The 21828-nt window shown below is 43.8% G+C and overlaps 1 protein-coding gene across 1 annotated transcript in view; it reads right to left on the bottom strand.

Annotated features, from left to right (window-relative positions):
• LOC115470563 (protein FAM3B-like) overlaps window positions 1-21828 on the bottom strand; it is a 163306-nt gene that overhangs the window by 91664 nt on the left and 49814 nt on the right. Inside the window, 1 exon segment of the mRNA XM_030203822.1 lies at window positions 2226-2369. Coding sequence (XP_030059682.1) covers window positions 2226-2369 — 144 coding nt within the window.

Consider the following 21828-nt stretch of genomic DNA (forward strand, 5'->3'; position numbering starts at 1 on the left):
TGGCGCGAAAAACAGCAGATTGGAAGGAGGTCAGCATGAACTTAAAGTGTAAGAAATCAGCAAGGGCCTGAGATTTCCGCCACAGGCGTTCGGCGGAGCGGGTACAGGAACGTAGATAGCGGATATTAGAAGTCAGCCAAGGTTGGGGTTTTGTACGCCTTACATCTGGGACTTGACTGATCTTGGTTTGGGACCACCTCGGGAGGAGGGAGCGGAAGCTGCGTGTGTGTGTCTGGCGTCCTCCTCCTGTTCATGTTCTTGTCCACGTGCTAGCGGGCAAAGCAGAGCAGGGTTGCTGTCTGGAAACAAAACCCTTCTGTGAGTTGTGAGCAGAATCATTCTACTGCTGCCTGCACGGAAAACCCTCTTGCAGAATGTGAGCAGGAACTGCTGCAGGTTATTCTCTAAAAGATGGCCAAAAAGGAAGTTTTTATTATTGAATGGATGTCTTTTTTTGAAGCGAAGCTTTATTAAGCTCCGCTTCAAAAAAAAAGATGTCCAATCAATAATAAAAACTTTTCTTTTTTGGCCGTGCTTCACTCAGCTGAGAGACCCGGAAGTCTCTGAGCCAATCACAACGTGTTTAGCTGAGCTAAACACGCTGTGATTGGCTCAGAGAGTTCCGGGTCTCTCAGCTGAGTGGAGCATGGCCAACAAAGCCATTTTTATTATTCCAGGGTCCAAAAAAGAGCCTGCAGCATTGGAGCCTGTTTGATTTTTTTTTATATATATATATAGTGAAGAACGTCCATAAAGGACGCTCCTGACGAGCACTTGGGCTGTTTTTCGGGTGGAGCACTCCCATAATGGCCGTCCATGACGAGGACTTGACTGTTTTTGCCCCCCCCCCCCCGATTTTTTAAAAACATTTTATGAAGTTTTCCAATCCCGCGCAGCCCCAACGAGAGGTACAGACCTCTTGTGAGATTTTCCACCGTTTTCCAGCGTTAAGGCAATCGGAAAAGGTTAGTGCATCTCATTACAATAGGGGTTTCTACACAATTTACTCATCTGCATTCTGTTTTCGTTAGCTGCTACAGTCGTCGGAAAAGTATTTAGTGCATGCCAGGGTTTACTACTTGCTCGTTAAGGGCTCGTTAAGTTTAGTGCATCTGGCCCTTGGTCGCCAATTCTTTGGCACGCAGCGTGTCTGAATTTTTAGCACAGCCATGCCGAGCTGGGTTTTTTTGCAATTTGCTGAGTCTGGAGTGACCTTGCTTTCGGTTCCTTCTTTCTTTTCTGGCTGTGGTTTGGCTTTTCTTTTTCAGCCTCTCTTTCTTCCCTCCTTACGGGAGGGGGATTTTCACGCAGAGTATATGGCGCTTCGTCTTCTGGATGTTCAGAAGGCTCTCCAGTATTTGCAGATGTTGCATGTTTTTCAGCGTTCAGATCTTCTCTTTGTGTTTGTCACTGGTTATTGCTGTGGGACGGCAGCTTCTGATCTGATCTGATTTTTTCTTGTTGGATTGCAGATACTTTGTGGATTTTTTGAAAAGGTTGCGTTCCGCTGGTGGCATTCCAGGCTCATTTCACGAGTTTGCTGTTTACTTCTTGGGTAGAACGGGTGTGTTTTCACTATTCAGATGCTGCCTTTGCAGCAGTGGTTCTGTTTCAGGGAACGGCGACTTCCCACCCTAATTAGGGATTGCTTTGGTACATCCCACCAGTTCTTGGATTCATCTGCTGCATACGCTAAGGAAGGTAAAATTATGCCTTACTTGCCGATAATTTTCTTTCCTTTAGTAGCAGCAGATGAATCCAGGATCCCGCCCTTTGTCAGCTGCGCTTATTTTGCCTATCTGTTCTTGACGTGGTCTTTAATTTCCAAAAAAAAAGGAGAAGAGAAAAGAGAACAGAAACCACTGAAGAGGACTCCATCGCAGTCGTGGTTTCTCTTAAGTCAGACTGACAAGTTTCTGTTTTGTATGGATGGTGAGGAAGGCTTCCTGGTTTCTTGTCTGATTCTGCTTGGTGATGACACATGTACTGAGGTGAAGGAGGAGCTAGTCATCTGGTATCACTGCCTTCAGCTTTGTAATCTCTATCGCCACCTGCTGGTAGATGGACACAACCCACCAGTTCTTGGATTCATCTGCTGCTACTAAAGGAAAGAAAATTATCAGCAGGAAAGGCATAATTTTACCTTCCAGTACTATTTATCCAGCATTCTAGACCAGGTACTCCACTAAGGAGCTAACCACAGAAAGCAGAGTTAAGACATGTACCTTGTATAACTGGTTTTTCACCTATGCTCTGGATATTGTTCAAAGCAGCTGTCAGTGTGTCATCTGGCAGGGACTCAGCAAACAGGTACCCCAGATACCAGGCACATACGGACGCCAGCAGAAGGGCCATGGCCTTTATCAGGTCTGGAAATCAAAGAGCAAAGCAGTGGTTGTAAGTTAAGAGCTAGGAAAGTGAATTCAGTAACATAATAGCTCTCAGTAGAAAGAAGGCTACATACAGTTTAGATTCTCAGATGTTCAGTTCCTAAGGGATAGTAACTGTTCACAGTTGTTGTCAGTACACAAGGTCTTTGTGGCCTTCAATATGCTTTATTTCTACCAAGTAAGCACAGATCCAACTTTTCTGGTCATGGCAACCTTCCGGAAATTATTAAAGACTTACTGTTCAAAGAGACTTATCATTTGGACCCTTCTTAAATGAACTGACATCACAACTTTATTTATTTATTTATTACATTTGTACCCCGCGCTTTCCCACTCATGGCAGGTTCAATGCGGCTTACATATTGTATACAGGTACTTATTTGTACCTGGGGCAATGGAGGGTTAAGTGACTTGCCCAGAGTCACATGGAGCTGCCTGTGCCTGAAGTGGGAATTGAACAAGTCAACATTGAACTCTTTTTTTATTTGTTTACTTTAATCTCATTGACATTATTGAATGTTTACATTATCCTTGTTCTCAAATACCTGAAATGAATTGTATATTCATTTCCAATTTATATTATATTTTCTGTACTTTAAATGCAATAATACTCTGTATTTCTCATTCTGATAATGGCGATCGCCATTACAGCATAATGTATGCCACATTGAGCCTGCAAAGAGGTGGGAAAATGTGGGATACAAATGCAGTAAATAAATAAACAAATAAAATAAATGTTCATAGCCTGTTCTTTTTATCTCTAAAATCTAAAAACTTAAAACACAAGTTAGAAGGTTAGAATGTGCATGGAATAAAAAGAAAGATGAGCCCACACTTAACGCCTGGAAGCAATTTCAAAGAAAATACAAATATACCATAAGACAAACCAGAAGATTATATTACAAAACTGTAATTGGTCCAAACTACAAAGAAACGCATAAACTCTTCCAACTCGTGAATAAACTGCTAGACACTACACCAATCACAACCAATAGCAAAGATGCACCAGGAGCAGACAATCTCGCGAGATACTTCAACAAGAAAATTGTACAACTGCGACTCAAAATACCTGTCAGTACTATTGACTATATGGAACTCCTTACCTGTCTAGATCCGAACCCTGGCATTTACCTAGCAGACAGAACCTGGACCAACTTCGAAACACTATCAGAGGATATCATCTCCCAAACGCTTAAAAGATTTGCCAAATCTCATTGCAAACTAGACATATGTCCAAACAATTTATGACATCTGCTCCTCAAAAATTTATAACAGACATAACGAAACACTTGAATTATATGTTACAAAACGGACTTTTCCCGAGGGAGAAAGGAAACATTTTACTCACCCCCATACCCAAAGACGCAAAGAAAAGTGCAAGTGAATTAACCAACTACAGACCAGTAGCATCCATTCCCTTAATAACCAAATTAACGGAAGGATTGGTGACCAAACAACTTACAGACTACTTAAATAAATTCTCAATACTCCACGACTCTTAGTCAGGATTTCGGTCTAACCACAGTACTGAAACAGTACTAGTTACTCTCATGACCAAATTGAAACAAACGATTGCATCTGGAAAGAACATTCTTCTCCTACAATTTGACATGTCAAGCGCTTTTGACATGGTTGATCATGGAATATTACTACATATCCTTGACTACTTTGGAATTGGAGGTAACGTTCTCAACTGGTTTAAGGGATTCCTAACCACACGATCATACCAAGTGACATCTAACTCAACTACCTCAGCCCCATGGAAACCAGAATGCGGAGTCCGACAAGGTTCTCCCCTCTCGCCATCTCTATTCAACTTAATGATGATACCCTTGGCGAAGCTATTATCAAACCAAAACCTCAACCCATACATATATGCAGATGATGTAACGATCTACATCTCATTCAAACAAGATCTTAAGGAAATTTCCAATGACATCAACCAAAGTCTCCAGATCATGCATTCATGGGCGGATGCATTTCGGCTGAAACTTAATGCAAAAAAACTCAATGCCTAATACTCACCTCTCAACATAACAAGAACAAATTCACCGCCATTAATACACCAAAATTGAACCTTCCAATTTTTGATACCCTAAAAATTCTTGGAGTTACCATTGATCGACACCTAACTCTTGAGAGTCACGTGAAAAACACAACCAAGAAGATGTTCCACTCAATGTGGAAACTAAAAAGAGTAAGACCTTTCTTCCCAAGGACCGTCTTCCACAACCTGGTACAATCAATGGTACTCAGTCATCTAGACTACTGCAACGCATTATATGCCGGCTGCAAAGAGCAAATAATCAAGAAACTTCAGACAGCTCAGAACACAGCAGCTAGACTCATATTCGGAAAAACAAAATATGAAAGTGCGAAACCACTACGAGAAAAGCTACACTGGCTCCCACTTAAAGAACGCATCACATTCAAAATATGTACCCTAGTTCACAAAATCATTCACGGAGATGCCCCAGCCTACATGTCAGACCTGATAGACCTACCACCCAGGAATGCTAAAGAATCATCCCGCACATTCCTCAACCTCAACTTCCCCAACTATAAAGGTCTAAAATACAAACAATCGCATGCGTCAACCTTTTCCTACTTGAGCACACAATTCTGGAACGCACTGCTGCGCAGCCTGAAAACGATCTATGAATTAACTAACTTTCGCAAACTACTGAAGACCCATCTCTTTAACAAGGCATACCACAAAGATCAACAAATATGAACTCCTACACATATATCCAGAATTGTCTTATAATATTTGCTTGTTACACTACTACCATGTTTCATCAATATCATGTAACCCAAGATCCTATGTAATACTAAATGTATATTCTCTTATATATTTTCACCATTCATGATGTATTGTAAGCCACATTGAGCCTGCAAATAGGTGAGAAAATGTGGGATACAAATGCAATAAATAATAATAAATAATAATAATAATCATTTATGCAGAATTGTATCAAAGGTCTTGCTGAAATCCAGGTACAGTATGCAATTCTCTATCTGTTCCAAAAACACTTGAATTCTATCATGAGAAAGGGAAGGGGATTTGATATACCACATTCCTGTGGTTACAATCAAAGTGTTATATATATTAGACACAGGTATGTCTTTTGTATCTTAGGCAATGAAAGGTTAAATGATTTACTCCACAGTCACAAGGAGCTGCAAAGGGAATCAAACCCAGTTCCCCTGGTTCTCAGGTCACTGCACTAAGGGCTTTTCTTACTAAGCGGTGGTAAGCCCAACGCGGGCTTACCACTTGCTATAACGGAAGTACCACCAGGCTACTGCAGCAGCCCGGTGGTGCTTCCTTCCCCTATTGCGCTGTCATTTCTGGTGCTACAAAACTTTATTTGTTTTTGTAGCACCGGACTGTACCCAGCAGTAATCAGACAGTGCTGTGCTGCCCAGTTACCGCCAGGTTAGTGTGGGAGCCCTTACCACCACCTCAATGGGTGATGGTAAGGCCTCCCCCCCCCCCCCCCGAAATGGCTGCGCAACAAGTGCTTTACTTGCTGCCCAGCCATTTCCTGCAGGAAATGGAGACCTTCCCTTTTACCAGCGCAGGGCCCCTTTTGCCGCAGCTTAGTAAAAGGGACCCTAACTTCTAGGCTACTCCTCCACTCCCATGCTTTGGTAACTACCACCCTCTGCTGGTGGTGGTAATGTATTCCAGTACTTCCTCACTTCTGTTCTTCCCACCAGTGAAATGTCCCCCCCACCACACACACACATATAGTAAGTGTTGGCAGATAAGGATCAGTTAAACCATCCAGTCTAATTACTTGTTCCTATCTACACTGTTCTAGCTAAGGCTGTTAAATAGTTGCCAACATTACTAATTTGACCCTCTAACCCAGAGGTAGGAAACCTTTATACACAGAGGGCCACATGAATGCCAGTACTACCTCTAGCAGACCACAATATTATATAATGATGGAACCAGAAATGTACAGAGCTTCAGAGACCTTCTGTAATAAATAAATATTTTACTAAAAACAATGGAAACAAACTACTAGAGTGGCTGTTCTGAAAATATTTGTTAAATAGGGTTTAAAATCACCAAAACTCTGTGTATACTTCCCTCAAATCTTGCCATTGATCTTCCGAAATGTTGTTCACTTTGATCAAAGTCATTCCTAATTCAGAGGTCTGGTAGGTTGCTCTTTATTTTGTCTCACCAAAACTTCTCCTTTGTGCTTGCCTCTCTGAAGGTTTTAACTTTTTCTCTTGTTCAGGTGCTTCTGGACTGACCACTTATTTGTCTCCTTCAAACTGGACCTTCCCTGCCCCTCCCCTCTGGGCTCTGCACCTGGCTCTGGTTATTGGTATAGACAGCTGTCCTTGGTTGCTCCCTCTACCGTCTCCCCGTCAATTTTTTCAATGCCGGATATTTCTCCATTAGATCTCTCAATGACCCGACTTCGCTTTGGCATTCCATTCTACAGTCAGGACTTCATACGGTTGCCCCCCTCCCCAATTTTTCTTATCCTAAAGTTTCTCAAACTCATGGTATTCCCCTAATCTTCACTTACTCAAGAGACAATACCGTAGGGTTGAACATATCTGGAGGAAATCTAAATCCCTACCTAATTTACAAAAATGTAAATCACTTCATCACTCTTATAATTTCTATCTTAAGAAAGAAAAGAAAAAAAAGATTTAGTGACCAAGATATTATTGAACTATCACGCCGTCATACCTGCAGGGCGCATCCTGGCACTCATGAACACCTTCCTCCTCCTCCCGCTCTAGCACATGCTTTGGGCCACACCCAGACAGACAGACATGCCCCCAGTCTGTCATGCATGATAGTAACATAGCAACATAGTAGATGACGGCAGAAAAAGACCTGCATGGTCCATCCAGTCTGCCCAACAAGATAACTCATATTTGCTGCTTTTTGTGTATACCATACTTTGATTTGTACCTGTGCTCTTCAGGGCACAGACCGTATAAGTCTGCCCAGCACTATCCCCGCCTCCCAACCACCAGCCCCTCCTCCCAACCTCAGGCTCTGGCACAGACCGTACAAGTCTGTCCAGCACTATCCCTGCCTCCCAACCACCAGTCCCGCTGCCCACCACCGGCTCTGGCACAGACCGTATACGTCTGCCCAGCACTATCCCCGCCTCCCAACCACCAGCCCCGCCTCCCGATCTTGACTAAGCTCCTGAGGATCCATTCCTTCGGCACAGGATTCCTTTATGCTTATCCCACGCATGTTTGAATTCCGTTACCGTTTTCATTTCCACCACCAGGCCAGGCATGTTGGATGATGCTCTGACGTCAGATGCATGGCTCTCTTCTTCTTCCAGCTCTGTCAGCACCGTGGTAACAGGTTCTGGACACTCCTGCCTCCTGTGAGTTGTCTCTTCCCTGCTGGGATTTTCTACGCCTTGCTCACTGCCTGACCTGACCCGGTCTGGTATCCTTACTATGACTTGCTCGCTGCCTGACCTGAGCCTGCCTGGTATCCTCTACGCCTTGCCAGTGCCCCCTCCTGAGGACCCCAATCCTGCTGGCTGCCTGAACCTGAGGGCTAAACCCTCAAGTAATAGTGGCTGGTCCAGGTGAAGACTCCAAGAGCTTTATTGGCTGCCTCTTTGCCCTTTTGGGCAACAGCACAAGGGCTCACACTTCAGCTAGTGTGACAGGACGGGACAGATTGACATGGCCATCAGCTCGTCCGACAAGCCCATGCTTCCAGATCTTGCTCAGGTGCTACAGCAGCAGCAGAATCAGCTACAGTTTTCCGGAGTTCTGCACAACGTCTGTGTGCAGTTGACTGCCTTGCGCCCTTCTCCTCCGCTGGACCCGAGCCCTTCAAGCCTGGCAATGCTGCCCGTGGCTGCATCCATGATCCAACGTGTATATGGGTCAACATAGGCATCCAGGACAAGAAGCAGGCAGAGAATCTTCCACCCCACCGGTGCTTTGATTGTGCAATTGACCTACTATCTGGGAAAATGCCACCTCAGGGACGAATCTATACTCTGTCCCAATCCGAGACGCAGGCTATGACCAAATATATCCAAGAAAATCTGCAAAAGAGTTTCATTCGACCATTTTCTTCCCTGGCCAAAGCCAGGTTCTTTTTTGTCAGTAAAAAGGATGGAGGCCTGCAGTCATGTATAGATTATCATGGACTGAATGCTATCATGGTGAAAAACTGATATCCACTACCACTCATTCCCAAACTCTTCAATCATGTCCAGGGCTCTACTCTCTTCACCAAGCTGGACCTGCGAGGAGCCTATAATCTAACCCGTATTAGAGAGGGGGATGAGTGGAAGACGGCCTTCAGCACCCATGATGGACATTATGAATATTTAGTCATGCCCTCTGGATTCTGCAGTGCCCCTGCCGTCTTCCAGCATTTCGTGAATGAAGTCTTCAGAGACCTCCTCTACATCTATGTCATTGTCTACCTAGACGACATCCTAATATTCTCCTCCTCTCATTCAGAACATCCAAAGCATGTCTGGACGGTCCTCCAACAACTTAAAGACAGCTTGTACGCCAAACTGGAGAAATGTGCTTTCCACCAAGAAACCATACCCTTTCTAAGGTACATCATCACTGCCTCTGGCTTACAAATGAACACCAGTAAGCTCCACACCAACCAAAACTGGGCCTGACTAGTCAAGCTTCAAGCCCTTCAATGCTTTCTTCGGTTCGCTAATTACTATCGGCAATTTATTGACCATTACTCTGCGATTGCCACACCCTCAGCGGATTCACTTTTGCAATTCTTTGTCACAAAAATTCTCTCTCTGATCAGTTCATTGCCAATCCAATCTGGTCTCACTACTATTGATATCCCCTCTCCAAAAAGTTCCTCATCTTCATCCTTAATTGGTGCAACTGCTTAGACTACTTTCCAAGTCCAATCCTTAGTTTCTTTGAGGAAGATAATGACAAATATATGGCATATAGCTCCTATGACCCTTTACCCCCGTCGTGGCTAAAAACCCCAGAGTTAGGACTACTGTACTTCCTCCACTATTATCTATTATCATTCTTAGCCTTACTAGTGGGCAATTCCCAGATCTCTGGAAACCGTCTGTAGTTCGACCACTTCTTTAAAAAGCCATGCTAGACCCTACAATTCCTAATCTCTAATCTGTGTTTCATGTCAAAAGTCTTGGAAAAAGCAGTGTTCCATCAACTCTCCTCTTTTTCTGGAAAAAAATCAATGCTTTGCACCCCTGGCAGTCAGGATTCCATACTTACCATAGTACAGAGACAGTTATCATCGCCCTTCTCAGTGAACTCCATTCACACTTTGACCAACACAAAACAGTTTTGGGAGTATCTTTGATCTTATCAGTCAAGCTCTTCTACTTGCACATCTGTCATCTTTGGGGATTTCTGGTGCTGTTTATTCCTGGTTCTCTTCTTTTCTGTCCTACCATTTTTTTCAGGTCATAACACAATCATCTACCTCTGTTACACAGACTCTGACATGTGGTGAACCAGAGGTTTAATCCTCTCCCCTCTTCTAGTCAACCTTTTCTTAAGCCCTTTAGCTGCTCTAATTCAATCCACAGGTATTTCTATTAACTTCTATGCTGATGACATCCTTCTTCTTTATACATCTTCCATTGCCCCTCTCCAACAGTGTCTTGAGCTGGTCTCAAACTGGTTAACTGAACATAAGCTAATATTAAACAAAAAAAACTTGCCTGTTGGTTTTCAGGGAATCTCTCTCCACCACCTACCCCTCAAACTCTTTATGGTACTTCTATTACTCCAGTGACTCAGTCCCAATATTTAGGTGTTATTCTGGATTTTGCCCTTACATTTCTACCCCAGATTTCACACCTAACCAAAGTCATTTTTTTTTTGTATTTCGCCAATTAAGGCTAATTCTTGTTACTTTGACCACAATACTTTTCATGCATGGATTCTTTACTTGTTTATGACTCGACTCAATTATTGTAACATTATTTATGCCGATCTACCACACTCTTCTTTGAAAAATCTTCAGTCACTACAAAACAGCTATCTGCCTTCTTTGTCGAGTTAGACGTAGTGAGCATATCTCTTCACTTATGAAAACTCATCACTGGTTACTGGTTAGCCAACAAGTCACCTACAAAATAGTGACCCTTACTTTTAAAGCATTTCGCATAGGATCCCCTGATTATTTATCCTCTCTCACCATCCCATATTCACCCAGTAGCCTTCTTCGTTCACTGAACAGCCACCATTTGGTTTTTCCTGATCCAAGATTAGCACAATTTGAATCTACTAGACATTCTGCCTTCTTTTTCCTAGCTCCTTTTGTTTGGAACGGGCTTCCACTTACATTGCATAGCAACCCGTCCTTTAAAAAGTTTAAAAGTGAATTGAAATCTTGGCTGTTCAACCAAGCTTATGGAGATGATACCTTAAGACCTCAATAGAGCAACTCTTTTATTTGTTTTTCTGCCCTGTCTTCTTCTTCTTTTTTTTCTAGTCTCCATGTAACTGGTGTGCTGTCCTATTGATATTGTAGTTACTTTTCCTTTCTTTCTTTCTTTCTTTCTTTACTGCTTGTTGTTTTAAATTAGTCTGTACACCGCTTTGTTCTGCTCACCAGTTAAAGTGGTATAGTAAGTTCAATAAACCATGGTCTCAGTGGCCACATTAAGCCCACGGGCCACAGGTTGCCCAACCCTGCTGTAACCTCATCTATCTCTGGTCATCATCCTTGCCCTTATTATCATGTACTATGACTATACTAAGGGTATTAGTCTGCTATCAACCATAGAAATGACCACATGCAGATTTCACTTTTAATCCAAGTCAGATTTGTCACTGAATTCAATTCTATTTTATTCAAACAGACCTTCCCATCAAAATACTAAAGATTAACTATGGCACAGTTTTAATTTTAATAACCTAGTAAAATACAAAATAAACATCACAGACATAAAACCAGTTAGAGTACAATAGCCAGAGCAAATTATACATTTGCCAATGGGGGTGAATGCATAATTTGCCTATCTCTGAATTTAGATAGAAAAATTATCTGGTAGACATTCAGCCAGTAGTTTCAGTATTTTTTTTTTAAACACTGACTGCTGCAGGCAAAATTAGCCCGAATATTCAGTGCTGGACCATGTCCGGGCACCAGCATCAAATATCTGGGGCTAAGTTGCTAGGTGCTAGCTGCTGGAGTCTATGCAGGCCCCCTGCTCCCCTGATTCCAATCCCCACTTCCTCCTACTTCCCCGACAGAAGATGGACCCTTCCCTCCACCCCGACCTTTCGTATCTTCCTCCTCCACCTCCAGATCTTGACAAAGCCCCACCTCCGATCCTCCCTCCCACTCGCCAGAACATGTCGAAGCCCTCTCCGTTCTCCCACCAAGACAAGATCCCCTCTCAATTCCATACCCACTCCTCCCACCAATCAAGATAGACCCCCCTGACCTACCTAAAGTCCCTGGTGGTCCAGTGGGGTGGGGGGTGGGGGAAGGAATGAACCCCACTTGCTCCTGCCCCTAGTGGCTGTATCTGAGAAATGGCTGCTGCAGCCTCATGGTACTTCGTAGTGTGGCAAGGTTGCTGTGAGAGGTAACAGCAGTCATTTAAATCGCTTCAAATAACTATCCCTAAATGGATAATATCAAACCACTTAACTCACTAATTGGCTCAATATTTACCCAAAAAACAAGTGCGAAACATGTAGAGCATGGCTCATGATGTTCTTTCTAACCACTCCACACATTCACGTGTGTATGTGTATACGTGTGAGTGTACGAACTGCATGCGTTGGTCTGTGTGGGATGGGGGGGCGGGTAAGATGGGACAGTGATGCATTTGTAGGGATATTTTTAGGGGGGGGATCAGGGTAGGTTGGTGGTGTTTTGGGTGGTGTTTTGTTGAGGTAGAGGCAGTTTGCAGAGTGCTGAGGCAGTTGGGAGTGTAAATTCTTGGGGGTGGGGGTAGTTTTATGTCAAGGTGGTTTACAATCAAAATTTGTGGGAGAGGAACTCCAGTTAAAAGGATAGAAAAAGGAGTGAGCAAAGGGTTGGGTAAGTTGTGTGGAGGTAGTTTAGCGGGGTAAGGTAGCTTGAAAGGAGGAGTTCCCTAATTGCTATGCTTTTGTTTCACTGTATCTAGGTTTCTACCCTACAGAAGCTGGAACTCCTCCCACATAAATGCTACTCCTAGTGGAACTCTGCAATGGTAGCTGGGAGCAGCCACAAAGCCTGGATGGTTTGGTGGCTTGGCCTCCCTTGCTCCCTCTCTCCCTGTAACTAGCAAGAGAAGGTGAACGGCTGCACATAGGGCTATATTTTCCTTCTCTCCCACTCTGGTCCCAAATGATCTTTTGAATCACCCAGCTCTACTGAGGCCCGCATATTTTGAAGAACAGTTGGACCTAAGGCTGCAAAAGGAGGTGGATGCAGCCCAATGTCCACACATGCTCCTCTTCCTCCTGATCATGGCATAAGGGGAAAGATGTGCCTCAGGGTAGTGGCCTGAAAAGCTAGGAGGCACATGATATGAGTAGAGGGACTGGAGAAAGCTGAAAGTAGCGTGTGCCTTGAGGGGGGGGGGGAGAGAGACACCTTCAGGGAGTGCGTTTTATGGGGGTTAGGTAAGAGAAAGATGTGAGAAGTGCTGAAAAAGGAGAAGTATGAAGTATTTGCTAAAGGCAGAGAGTTGCTAGATGGTAGAGAACAGATAAACAGAGTTGGGGGGTAAGGCAGGAGGAGAAAACTGGGAAGTATTTACTCTGGAAAAGGGCATAGAAAACTGGGCGCTGAACCTACTAGAGAGGGGAAGGAATTCAAGTTATGAAAGTACTGGTGAAAGTGAAAAACTGGATGATGAAAAAGTGGGAGGGATTTCATGCCTGGGAGGAGTCAGGTCTCATGATTCAGGAAATGTGTTCAAAATTGAAAAACTGCACATTTTGGGGCCCTTTTACTAAGCTGTGCTAAAATGTGGCCTGCGCTATGATTAGTGTGTGGGTTTCCCAGTGTGCTGAAGCCACTTTTAGCATGGCTGTAAAACGGCTGCATTTCTATTTTTCCAATTAGTGCGAGAAGCCTTAACAACACTTATTTAGTAAGTGAAAAGGTCTCAGGTGCTAACCATGCACTAATCAGTTGGCATGCTGCAATGTAGCTGCCTTAACCGATTAATGCTAGGGCCTGAGGAGGAGGGTTCAAGAGCTGATATCAAATCTGATCATGTTATGATTACTGTTATCAAGCAGTCCTAGCACCATGACCTCCTGCACCAGATCATGTGCTACACTAAGGTCTAGGTTAGAATTTCCCCCCCTCTTGTTGGTTCCTGAACAAGCTGCTCCGTACAGCAGTCGTTGAGTTCGTCAAGGAATTTTACCTCCCTAGCATGCATTGATTTTACACTTACCCAGTCAATTTCAAAAGTAACTGAAATCACCATTATTGCGTTGCCCAGTTTGTTAGCCTCCCTAATTTCTGATAACATTTCTACATCTATTTATTCATCCTGGCCAGATGAACAGTAGTACACTCTTATCACTATCCTTTTCTCCTTTACACATGGAATTTCTATCCATAGAATTTTTAGTCTATTTGATTCAAGGCCCTCCTTAACACACAATGCTACCCCTCCACAAATTTGATCCACCCTATCACTGCAATATAATTTGTATCCTGGTATGACAGTGTCCCACTGGTTATCTTCCTTCCAGCAAGTCTCAGAGATGCCTATTATATCTATCTTTTCATTTAGTGCAATATATTAAGAGAAGAGCAGGGAACAGTGCTTTGACCTGTGTACTGAGCAGAGGATTTCTTGACTGGTTTGGTTTGTTTGCAGAAGCTGCTAAGAGATCTAAAATCTTTTCTGTATCTTTAAATTCATCTACCTAGTGGAGGAGTGGCCTAGTGGTTAATGTGGTAGACTTTGGTCCTAGGGAAATGGGTTTGATTCCCACTGCAGGCACAGGCAGCTCCTTGTGACTCTGGGCAAGTCACTTAACCCTCCATTGCCCCAGGTACAAATAAGTACCTGTATATAATATGTAAGCCACATTGAACCTGCTATGAGTGGGAAAGCGCGGGGTACAAATGTAACAAAATCAAACAAACGTAGAAAAAAAACGCTATTTGTTTTTTGCTAGGGGGTGTCGTCTTTAGAACTTTCTGTCTCTTATACTATCCTCTGAAACTGCAAAGTGTGCTCTACTTTTCCTGTGTACTTTGTTTCTTTGTTCTGAAGCTGTGATTCCTGGGCTTGGGGGCAGGGCTACCTGAAGTAGTTCTCTGGGGCAGGGTTTAGAGTAAACATACCTTTAACAGATTGATTCCGGCAGGGACTAAACACAAGACTTGGTAGAGATGAGGGAGATAGAACAGTACATAGATGAGACCTACAGGGATGTTGTAGAGTGGTCCCACCTCCAGTCGGGTAGCCCCTGTGCTACTTCGGAGGAGAGAGGTCTCCTAGAAGGAAAGCATTGCCCTGGTGAAGTAGGAAGTACTCCTGTAGCCAGGACCTGCCCACCAGAGGATGTATTATCCTCTCGCACCGAGGATATGTCTCCGATTACAGCCCACAGGGGAAAAGATAGGACCACTGTTGTAGTTGGCGACTCAATCATTAGGCATGTAGCTAGCTGGGTGGCTAGTGGACGTGAGGATCGCCTGGTGACTTGCCTGCCTGGTGCGAAGGTAGCGGACCTTACGCAGCACCTAGACAAGACTTTAGATAGTGCTGGGGAGGAGCCGGCTGTCTTGGTACACGTGGGTACCAACTACGTAGGAAAATGTGGGAGAGAGGTTCTGGAAGCTAAATTTAGGCTTTTAGGAAGGAAGCTCAAATCCAGATCTTCTAGGGTAGCATTTTCTGAAATATTATCTGTTCCATGCGCATGGCCCAAGTGACAGGCAGAGATCCGGAATCTCAACGCATGGATGAGACAATGGTGTGGGGCGGAGGGATTTCAATTTGTCAGGAACTGGTCAGCATTCTGGGGAAGGGCAAGCCTATTCCGATCTGATGGGCTTCACTTTAACCAGGGTGGGACCAGGCTGCTGGCGTCAACTTTTAAAAAGGAAATAGAGCAGCTTTTAAACTAGAAACGGGGGGGGGGGGGGGGGGGGAGGCTGACAGTCACTCAAAAGCGCATGGTTCGGGAAAAGGTATCTTTTGAGGATATCACTCAGATAGGGAAAAAAGGGTTACTTGTGGAGTAAGGATGACAAAGAAATTATAGAGGATCAGATGGACTTAAATAAAATTAATAATGACCAGACAGAAGACAACATATTAATAATGCCATGTATTAATCATAATAAAAAACGGAACAAGCATACATTGAAATGTCTATACACAAATGCCAGGAGCCTGAGGCATAAGATGGGAGAGCTGGAGTACATTGCATACAATGAAAAACTGGATATTATAGGCATCTCTGAGACCTGGTGGAAGGAAGATAACCAATGGGACACAGTCATACAGGGCTACAAATTATATCGTAGCGACAGGATGGATAGAATTGGAGGAAGGTTAGCACTGTATGTAAATGAGAACCTTGACTCGGATAGGCTGCAAATATTGCAGGAGACAAAACCCCTATTGGAATCCTTGTGGATTGAAATTCCACGTGAAAAGGGGAAAAAGACGGTGATATGAGTGTACTACCGTCCGCCTAGCCAAGACGAGCAGACAGACGCAGCAATGTCGAGGGAAATTAGGGAAGCGAATAAAAAGGGCAATGTAATATTAATGGGTGACTTCAATTATCCGGATATAGACTGAGTTAATGAAACATCGGTACACGCAAGGGAGGTGAAATTTCTTGATGAAATCAAGGACAGCTTCATGGAACAGCTGGTTCAGGAGCCGACAAGAGAAGGAAAAATACTAGACTTAATCATTAGTGGAGCTCATGATCTGGTTTGGGCGGTAATGGTGCGAGGGCCACTTGACAACAGTGATCATAATATTATCAGTTTTGATATTGGCTACAAAGTAAGTGAACTCAGGAAATCAAATACACTAGCATTTAACTTTAGAAAAGGAGACTACAATAAAATGAGACGAACAGTGAAAAAAAAGACTGAAGGGAGCAGCTGAAAGGGTAAAAAACTTGAATCAGGCATGGATGCTGTTCAAAAACACCATATATACACCAGGACAAATATATTCTGCATATTAGAAAAAGAGGAAAAAGACCAAACGTCTGCCGGCGTGGCTAAACAGTAAGGTAAAGGAAACTATTAGAGCCAAAAAACAATCCTTCAGAAAATGGAGAAGGGAACTGACTGAAGACAGTAAGATAAAACATAAGGATTGTCAAGCCAAATGCAAAAAGGAGATAAGGAGGGCTAAGAAGGGCTTTGAAAAAAAGAGCATTAGAAGGAAAAACATATAGCAAAATTTTTTTAGGTATATTATAAGCAGGACGGCAGCTAAAGAGTCGGTAGGACCGTTGGACGACTGTAGTGTTAAAGGGGCAATCAGGGAAGACAAAGCCATAGCGGAGAAATTAAATGAATTCTTTGCTTCAGTCTTCACCGAGGATTTGGGAGGGATACCGGTGCCAGAAAAGGTATTTGCAGCAGACAAGTCAGAAAGACTAAATGATTTCTCTTTAAACTTGGAGGATGTAATGGGGCAGTTCTGCAAACTGAAAAGTAGTAAATCACCAGGACCGGATGGTATTCATCCCAGAGTATTAATAGAGCTGAAAAATGAACTTGTGGAGCTACTGGTAGTAATATGCAATTTATCCCTAAAAACAGATGTGGTACCAGAAGATTGGAGGGTGGCCAATGTAACACCGATTTTTAAAAAGGGTTCCAGATGAGAGCCAGGAAATTATAGACCAGTGAGTCTGACATCGGTGCCAGGAAAAATGGTGGAGGCTATTATTAAGAATAAAATTACAGAGCACATACAAAAGCATGGGCTACTGAGACAAACAGGCTTATTTTTGAAAGTGATCGCCAGCCATCTTCCAACATAAATTGGGAGATGGCCGGCGATCTCTCAAAAGCGGCGAAATCAGTATAATCGAAAGCTGCTTTTTTGACACCATCGCTGAGCTGGCGAAAGTTCAAGGGGGCGTGTCGGCGGCGTAGCGAAGGCGGGACATGAGCATGGCTACCAGATGGCCGGATTTCACGGATAATGGAAAAAAAAGCGGCGTTAATCAGTATTTCGCCGGGTTTACTTGGTCCTTTTATTTTCACGACCAAGCCTCAAAAAGGTGCCCCAACTCACCAGATGACCACCGGAGGGAATGGGGATTGACCTCCCCACACTCCCCCAGTGGTACCCCCTCCCACACTAAAAAAAGTAAAAATAAAAACTTTTTTTGCCAGCCTGTATGCCAGCCTCAAATGTCCCAGCTCCCTGACAGCAGTATGCAAGTCCCTGGAGCAGTTTTTAATGGGTGCAGTGCACTTCAGGCAGGCAGACCCAGGTCCACCCCCCCCCCCAAAATTCACTGTACCCACATGTAGGTGCCCCCTTCAACCATAAGGGCTATGGTAATGGTGTAGAGTTGTGGGGAGTGGGTTTGGGGGGGGATTTGGAGGGCTCAGCACCCAAGGTAAGGGAGCTATTTGTATATATATTTTTTATTTTTAGAAGTGCCCCTAGGGTGCCCGGTTGGTGTCCTGGCATGTCAGGGGGACCAGTGCACTACAAATGCTAGCTCCTCCCATGACCAAATGCCTTAGATTTTGCCGAGTTTGAGATGGCCGGCATTCTTTTCCATTATCGCTGAAAAATAAAACCGGCGAACTCTGGCATTTGGCCGGGCCAAACCGTATTATCGAAAGAAAAGATGGCCGGCCATCTTTTTCGATAATACGGTTACGGCCAGCTGTTGCGTCGCAGCCAAAATAGATTGCCGGTGGTCTATTTCGCTGGCGCTGTTCGATTATGCCCCTGCACGTGGACCAAGATGCAGATTTTGAAGATGATTCTTTCTTTGATTGGGAACCAGTGCAGCTTTTCTCGGAGGGGTTTAGCACTTTCAAATCATGTTTTCCCAAATATCAGCCTTGCTGCTGTGTTTTGGACGGTCTGGAGTTTTTCTAAGAGTTGTTCTTTGCATCCCGCGTAGATTCCGTTGCAGTAATCCGCATGGCTTAGGACCATTGATTGTACTAGGTTTTGAAAAATTTCTCTCGGGAAGAAAGGTTTTAATTGTTTAAGTTTCCACATTGAAAAGAACATTTTCTTTATTATGAAGTTTACTTGGCTCTTGAGGGTAAGGTTGCAGTCAATTGTGACTCTGAGTATTTTTAGGCTGTCTGAGGTAGGGAGGGTGTGTCCTGGGGTGTTTATGACTGCAGGTGTAACCTATATGTGGGTACAGTAGGTTTTTGGATGGCTCACACTTTCCAACGCAAGTGTACCAGTTAGTGGGATATGGACCCGGGCCCCCTTCCCTACAGTGCACTGCACCAACCACTAGGTTACTCCAGTGACCTGCTTGCTGCTGTAATAAGACTGGCCATAGTATCTGATGCTGTCATACAGCCTGGAATGTACTGTTTCTTTCACATTTTTGTGGAATGGGAGGGGGTCAGTGACTACTGGGGGAGTAAGGGGTCCATGCCTTAATCCTTCCAGTGGTCCTCTAATCATTTAGGGCATCTTTTTGTGACTTAGTCGTGATTGAAACTGGTCTAGACCAAAACATCTAACTTTTCGCCTTGGACGTTTTTGCTTTGTTCCATTATGCCATTATGTTCTAGGAACACCCAAACTCTGCCCCTGACATGCCCTCTTGTGATTTGAACACACTGCAGACAAACTGCATAGAAAAATGTCTTTAAAATGGGTTTCAAAAATAGCAACTTGGACATTTTTTCAAAAAAGGTCCATCTGCCGCTTTGTGGACACTTTTCTGTTTCAATGAGCCCCTAAATGTTATTTAATAATAATACATAAGTATGATGACTAAGTATGTAAAATTTCTCATTGAAATTCAAAACAGTTGCTGAGAAAATGGCGAGAAACTGTAGAGGGTTACTTTTTTGCCTCAACCTATAGATCGATCTTCAGGGCCTCTCCTCTGGTCCCCTCCTGTTCCTTCAGGCTTGATCTTTCAAGTTATTTCCATCTTTCTACTTGGAAGGATGTAACGGTAGCCTAGTTCCCCATTCCAGTTTCCACCTGGTGAAAATACAGCAGCTTGAGCAGCTGTCACAGCTCAGGGTAGGTGAGTCCTTTGGCCATAGTCGGGTTTACACCGCCTACCCAACCCGAAGGCTAGGCAGGCCCCAGTTGGCGGCAGGTGAATCACACCCTGACAGAGACCAGAAAAGAGATTGGCTCTTAAAAGATCCCTTGGGGGTGCCCCAAAAAGTCAGGGTGGAGCATGGCTCTGATGCAGTCGAGCCAGGAAGTAGCGGGAACAAAGTTGGACCAGTACTGGAACACAGGCTGCAATACACACTAGACTAGGCTTGTGTACCCATTGCAAAGACACTGGTACAGAGTAAGGTACTTCCTTATATACCACAAGGTAGGAAGTGATGACATCAGTCTGCACCCTTTGCAGGGCTATAAAGGAAGTGCAGAGTTTCTAAGAAGTACATCAAACTCTTCTGGTGTGGAATGCTGCTGGAGACCATGGAAACAGGTGAGGGGTGTGACAACAGCTCTGGCACTGCTCCCCACTCCTTCGTTGTTCTGGTACATAATGGTTGTGTTAGCCAGAGACTCTCTTCCCTTTACAGGTAAGCTAGAGCTAAAGACAAAGGAATTTAAATTGGGCTGGGGTAATATACCAGACACAGATTCCCTCCAAGAAATGTCTCCAATCTCCATTAACATACAGGTCAGGAGAGACCTTCCTTACTTTCTGAAACTGTGGTGGTATTTACAAGTCAACATTCAGTACCTTAGTAGAGCCACTAGAGGTCTCTGCAGTTCATAAACAGTACAGCCTTATAGGTCTCTACATAAACATGAGGTTAGCAGAACACTTCAGTTCTTTCTCCAAACACGTTAACAGGAATTGTCATTTGTAAGAAGTTAGTAGAAGAATATTTCCTTGTGATCTTTGCTGCTGTAGAATGGATCTCTTTAATCATGTGCCCGCTAGGAGGGCAATTCTACAACAGGGTGTCTCCATTTAGGAATCTCAGTGCTGTGCGGGGAGTGAGTATTCTATAATGGCACCTGGGCACCACACCTGGTGTGCCTAAATTTAGGTGTCACCATTTACTCCAGATCAATGACAAGTGTAAATGGGCACGCCTAAGTGTGCCATGCAACGTGTGTAACTTATAGCCTTCTATAAGTTGCCCAAGTGGGTGATATGCCCATGCTATACCCATATGTATGCCCCCCTTGCAGTTATGTGCTATCTTATAGAATAGCACATAATGCCCTTACCCATGACCAGTTATTCAAGTCTCTGTGTCAGTTTATCCTTTAACCTTTCAATTTTCTACATATTCTTGCCTCTCCAGTAAAAGCCTTCTTGTCAAGAAATGAAAAAATATATATGTATAGGAGGAGGAATTATATGTACATTAGGAAGATTTATTTTCTCTCTGGTAAGCTCCAGTCTTATACTTGGAGGAAGAAAATTTCCCTCTCCCCCTCCCTGAAAGAAATGCTAAGACATCCTGGTTCTGCCCTATTTATCCTAAAATACACAAATGCATTCAGGTTTATTTCTACTGATGTCAATGAGTCAGCTCATCAGCATTTCTATGGTCCCACTTTAATGATTTCTGTAAGTTGCTTCATTTTGTACTGTTATTTGTATGTGTGAACCTGGGTCCCTAAGAGGGTATCATCCAAACTAGTGAATAAGCCTGGGATGTTGCAGAACCAGAGAAGGGCTGTCAGCTGCTATATAGAATCTTAACCTCTTGTTGTGAAGGTTGTGAAACAATAAAAGATTATATGTGGCTATTTGAATACCAGATAAAAACAAGGTGTGCTCACTATATGAAAACTCGGCTCCTCCCTGCTTCCTCTTAAACAGGACTTTGATTTCATAATCATAGGCGGCCTCAGATTTTAAGCAGCTGCTGTCTGGCCTTTCCTAGTGCAACAGCCACACAATCCTATAAGAAGCACACTGGGCTGGGCTGGGGATAGCAGAAAGAATGCTCTAGCTCAAGCACTTATCAATCTATCTGTGACAGTAGCCACATTGGCCACAGAAAGTATATGACCTTCCTAAAGGTGTGGGCCAATGGCGTTTTTATGGAGGATCCATCCAGGTCATGACCTAAACATAAGTTTCACAACCCACAGTTTGAGAGGCCCTGTTCTGGCTTCATCACATTACCAGAACAGGTAATCCACCTAGGTAGATGAACAACAAAATCCCACAGAGCAAATGAACAGGAAAAAGGAGTGGGAAGTGGACCAATGACTTCAGAGACTGGGACAGTGGGGTCAAACAAAAGATAGTGCAAAAACAAGGTACCATCTTATTC

The sequence above is a fragment of the Microcaecilia unicolor genome, chromosome 5, assembly GCF_901765095.1.
Source record: "Microcaecilia unicolor chromosome 5, aMicUni1.1, whole genome shotgun sequence".
Taxonomy (NCBI): domain Eukaryota; kingdom Metazoa; phylum Chordata; class Amphibia; order Gymnophiona; family Siphonopidae; genus Microcaecilia; species Microcaecilia unicolor.